Here is a 5,000-nt window from a genome sequence, read left to right as displayed (position 1 = left end):
GAGAGAGAGAGAGAGAGAGGCTGGAAAAAAAGAGAGAGAGAGTGAGTTAGAGAGAGAGAGAGAGAGAGAGAGAGAGAGAGAGAGAGAGAGAGAGAGAGAGAGAGAGGCTGGAAAAAAGAGAGAGAGAGTGAGTTAGAGAGAGAGAGAGAGAGAGAGAGAGAGAGACAGGCTAAAAGAGAGAGAGAGAGAGAAAGAGAGAGACAGGCTAAAAGAGAGAGAGAGCCTGAAAGAGAGAGAGAGAGAGAGACAGGCTGAAAGAGAGAGAGAGAGAGAGAGAGGCTGAAAGAGAGAGAGAGAGAGAGAGAGAGAGAGAGAGAGAGAGAGAGAGAGAGAGAGGCTGAAAGAGAGAGAGAGAGAGAGACAGGCTAAAAGAGAGAGAGAGAGAGCCTGAAAGAGAGAGAGAGAGAGAGAGAGAGAGAGAGAGAGAGAGAGAGAGAGAGAGAGAGAGAGACAGGCTGAAAGAGAGAGAGAGAGAGAGAGAGAGAGAGAGAGAGACAGGCTGAAAGAGAGAGAGAGAGAGAGAGAGAGGCTGAAAGAGAGAGAGAGAGAGGCTGAAAGAGAGAGAGAGAGGCTTAAAGAGAGAGAGAGAGAGAGAGAGAGAGAGAGAGAGAGAGAGAGAGAGAGAGAGAGAGAGAGAGAGAGAGATGATTGAGAGCAGACAGGTCAGTAGTGGTGGTTAAGCAGCACAGTGTAAACACATCCAGGTATTTAAACAAAAGTGTCCTATAAATATAAGACAAATTACACAAGCAAACACACACTCAGACACACACACACTCAGACACACACCCACACACCAGGAGACAGAATGAATTAATTTATTTGTAATGTTGTAAAATACACTTTACACTTTGCAGTCAGCAGTAATAAGATGTAAAAAGATGAAACAGTGAACTCTGTAAACACTTTCTCACACACACACACACACACACACACACACACACACACACACACACACACACACACACACACACACACACACACACACACACACACTGAACTCACTACCAGCTCAAATATAAACATGGTTTTCACATAAATACTTATTATTTAAATAAACTCTAATATTACAGGTCAGTAAATCCTCCCGTTTCAGTGTGTTACAGAACTCAGTGTGTGTGTGTGTGTGTGTGTGTGTGTGTGTGTGTGTGTGTGTGTGTGTGTGTGTGGACTTTTCCAATTCTTTTCAGCTCTTCTTCATGAACTTCTGAAGCTCATCATGAACAAGTTTGGAGCGAACACCGTCAGGAACCAGGACACAGTGCACACCTGAGGAACACAGAGTGGATGAGGTTCACACAGGAACACATCAGAACAGGTTTGTTGAAGGACATTTATTACTCCAGAGCAGCTCTGATGTGAATGTATATTTAGAGAACTTGATAAATGTTGCAGGTAAATGTTTAATTGCGCAGTACAGGGGGTCTTGGTGGATCAGAGACACATTTGAGACAGTGTCCGTTGTGAAAAGCGCTATAGAAATAAACTTGACTCAAGATGAGCAAATGTGAGAAAGTTTTGATTTGTACCCAGTCGTCTGACTTCACTGATGTTTCTGTGTTCATCATCAAAGAACATCATGTCTGTGTAGCAAACGCCACTGTCTGCCTGTAACCTAGCACACACACACACACACACACACACACACACACACACACACACACACACAATGTCCGAGAGGTATTCTTGTTAAGAAAAACACACAGATTACATCGTCTTTATTGAACCCATTTCTCTCCTCCTTACCTGTTAAAGTGTGTGACCTTTGACCCTGGGTAAATCTCTTTGAAGGAAATGTATTGGTCGAGGTTGTACAATGAGAGGAGCTGATTGGCTCCAGCCACCTCCCCTGTCCTGTACCACACACACACACACACACACACACACACACACACACTATTAATAATTACAGATAATAATAATCATGTAATAATATAAAATAATGAAACTAACACTGATACAATGCAGGAAACAGGAAGTAAGAAAGACGAGGGGTTTTTATTAGTAGTATTTATTTATTATTAAATTGATTATTTATTTATTTAGTTTGTATCATTTGTATTGATCATTTGATTGATTTCCTTTTTGTTTCTGATGAAGGCTCCGTCGGTCCTACAGGAGGTACAGAGTTCACGCGACTCCCAGGCAGAGACTGTGTTTATCAGCCACTTCAGTGAAATCTGCTTCAGTGTTTTCAGGTGTTTTATGTTCCTGAACGCTGTATTTAGGCGTGTCAGGTGTTTAGAGAGGAACCCAGGTGGACTTTGTGTGCAGCAGTTTCTCACCGCGAGGCCACGCCGATCCGTATGCCCTGAGTGTGTAGAGAGTGCAGGACCTCTACAGTGTCCTCATAAAGTGAGACACGATTACTGCGTGAGTCCAAAACCCGACCACTGAGACCACAGGGAGATAGTACTCGGTTATTACAGCAGCAGTTCTCATCACTAATATCAACATTTAACTCAATCACATGGTGGATTCTCAGACAGGACGCTCACCTCTGATCTTTGTGGAAAGGAGGATCGACGTGAGTGTCCACCCAGAAAGGCCACAGGGTGTAATCTAATCCGAGACACGGTACAGTCAATCTCATATCACTAAACACTAAACACCAAGTTCACGTGAGGAGGAAACAACTGGATTTGGATTTAAACTGCAATTGGTTACGAATTTGGGAAACAAACGTCAGCAGACTTCATGAATCCTGCCTGTGACAGTTCCTCCACCTCAACTACTCAGCTCTCCCTTTATCTCTCTCCCTCTCCCTTTCTCCTTCTCTCTCTCTCTTTCTCCTTCTCTCTCTCTCTCTCTCTTTCTCCTTCTCTCTCTCTCCCTTTATCCTTCTCTCTCTCTCTCTCTCTCTCTCTCTCTCTCTCTCTCTCCCTTTATCCTTCTCTCTCACTCTCTCTCCCTTTATCCTTCTCTCTCTCTCTCTCTCTCTCCCTTTATCCTTCTCTCTCTCTCTCTCTCTCTCTCCCTTTATCCTTCTCTCTCTCTCTCTTTCTCTCTCTCTCCCTTTCTCCTTCTCTCTCTCTCTCCCTTTCTCCTTCTCTCTCTTCCTTTCTCCTTCTCTCTCCCTTTCTCCTTCTCTCTCTCTCCCTTTCTCCTTCTCTCTCTCTCTCCCTTTCTCCTTCTCTCTCCCTCTTTCTCCTTCTCTCTCTCTCTCTTTCTCCTTCTCTCTCTTTCTCCTTCTCTCTCTCCCTTTCTCCTTCTCTCTCCCTCTTTCTCCTTCTCTCTCTCTCTCCCTTTATCCTTCTCTCTCTCCCTCTCTTTCTCCTTCTCTCTCTCTCTTCTTCTCCCTCTCCCTTTCTCCTTCTCCCTCTCTCTCTCCCTCTCTCTCTCTTCAAATTTTTCATTTTACCGGACATGTGACCGGAAGTGTGGAATATAAATGTGAAAACTTACCGAGATCAAAAACCACTAGTTTGGGTTTGGACATTTCTAAACACAGTTTCCGTCTTACACCAGCAAATGTAATGAATTTCTCGGCCGACCGGAAGCCAAAGTCTCATTCAAACTCGTGGTGCTATTTTATTGTTAATTAAATTTTTATTTATAAATGAGAATCTCATGTACATTTCTGGGTCATTTGTGCACTTATGCATTGTGGTGGGTTTTTTGTGGTGTTTTTTGTGTTTGGACGCCGCATTTTAAATGAGGAAGTGATATAATGAGCCACGTACAATGACGTCACTTCCGCGTTTGTCTTCGCCCTCCGTGAATAACCGGGAAGGCGAATTTCATCCCTTAAAAATGTATTTTTTGTTTTTAAATCACGAGCTTGGCGGTAACAAACATCTAAAAAAAATCATTTTAGAAGGATTTTAGCTAAAATATTTACAAAACCCCTGAAGCAACATTAATCTCCTTTATATAGGAATGTCTGAGCGATGACGTCATAATTACCTACATTTAACCCTGACACTGAAACGCACATTAATGCAGTGAAAATATGTTTATCCTAAAATATTGATTATGTAATTAATGACTGGTGCAGTTACAGTTCCCCTGTTAGTGCCTGTGATTACGTATATTTTATTAAGGATTTTAATTTATCTAACAATAGTATTTTGAGTGAAATTATCGTGTAGACGTAACGTGGCCCGTAATCTGGTGAACGGCACTCATTTTGTCAGTTTTAAAGGTTGCTCTAACATTTTTCCATCTTTATGGAGGAAAAACTTGATGGAAATGTTTGTTGTGGGGTTTCTGCAATGTGCACCTGCAGCATGATGTTCAGTGAGCTGTGAGATTTACTCAGTGTAAAGCCTTTATCTCACAGCCCCTGTGTTCACTCTCTCCGTCATCCCTCTGTCATCCCTCTGTTATCCCTCTGTCATTCCCCTGTTATCCCTCAGTCATCCCTCTGTCATTCCCCTGTTATCCCTCAGTCATCCCTCTGTCATCCCTCTGTCATCCCTCTGTCATCCCTCTGTCATTCCTCTGTCATCCCTCTGTCATTTCTCTGTCATCCCTCTGTCATTTCTCTGTCATCCCTCTGTCATTTCTCTGTTATTCCTCTGTTATCCCTCTGTCATCCCTCTGTCATCCCTCTGTCATTTCTCTGTCATCCCTCTGTCATTTCTCTGTTATTCCTCTGTTATCCCTCTGTCATCCCTCTGTCATCCCTCTGTCATTCCTCTGTCATTTCTCTGTCATCCCTCTGTCATTTCTCTGTTATTCCTCTGTTATCCCTCTGTTCTCCTACAGGTTTAGGTCAAAGTCGCTGGTTCAGTTGTTAAGTGTTTCCAAACACACTTCAGGGAACTCTGTCTTCAGCACAAAAGAAGTAAGTAAATGCAAAACGCTCTAGTCGGCCACTTTAATAGGAACACCTGAACACTCTTATTGGCTGAGATTGGTTTAATTAAATGGATGAGCAGGTGTGCAGGTGTTACTGTTAATCACAAGAGCTATAAGATATTATAAGATACGATTATAAAGGAACACTAAACATGTCTTATAAAAGGAAACCAGAGATTTTTTTAAACACACAAACA

The 5,000-nt window shown here is 42.6% G+C and overlaps 1 protein-coding gene across 3 annotated transcripts; it reads right to left on the bottom strand.

Annotated features, from left to right (window-relative positions):
- Positions 1-797: 797 nt before the first annotated feature.
- Positions 798-3,619, bottom strand: mdp1 (magnesium dependent phosphatase 1). Of its 3 annotated transcripts, none has more exons than XM_083521539.1 (7): positions 3,406-3,619; positions 2,499-2,562; positions 2,286-2,393; positions 1,747-1,854; positions 1,530-1,615; positions 941-1,269; positions 798-909 (listed from the first exon to the last, which is right to left on the bottom strand). In XM_083521539.1, the coding sequence occupies exons 1-6, from the start codon at positions 3,437-3,439 to the stop codon at positions 1,187-1,189; spliced, it is 483 nt and encodes a 160-aa protein (XP_083377665.1). In that variant the 5' UTR covers positions 3,440-3,619; the 3' UTR covers positions 798-909; positions 941-1,186. The 3 variants fall into 3 exon arrangements, with proteins under 3 accessions (XP_083377665.1, XP_083377667.1, XP_083377666.1); XM_083521541.1 differs by having other exon boundaries at positions 945-1,269; XM_083521540.1 differs by having other exon boundaries at positions 953-1,269.
- Positions 3,620-5,000: the final 1,381 nt, after the last annotated feature.

Source organism: Silurus aristotelis (genome assembly GCF_946808225.1).
Source record: "Silurus aristotelis genome assembly, chromosome: 19".
Taxonomy (NCBI): domain Eukaryota; kingdom Metazoa; phylum Chordata; class Actinopteri; order Siluriformes; family Siluridae; genus Silurus; species Silurus aristotelis.
This window is presented reverse-complemented; position numbering and strand designations above follow the sequence as displayed.

Coding starts and splice junctions, on each gene's coding strand:
- mdp1 (XM_083521539.1), bottom strand. CDS start 3,439: ATGTCCAAACCCAAACTAGTGGTTTTTGATCTCG. Junction 2,394..2,498: donor CCTTTCCACAAAGATCAGAG/GTGAGCGTCCTG, acceptor CTGTGGTCTCAG/TGGTCGGGTTTTGGACTCAC. Junction 1,270..1,529: donor CAGTGAAGTCAGACGACTGG/GTACAAATCAAA, acceptor TGTGTTCCTCAG/GTGTGCACTGTGTCCTGGTT.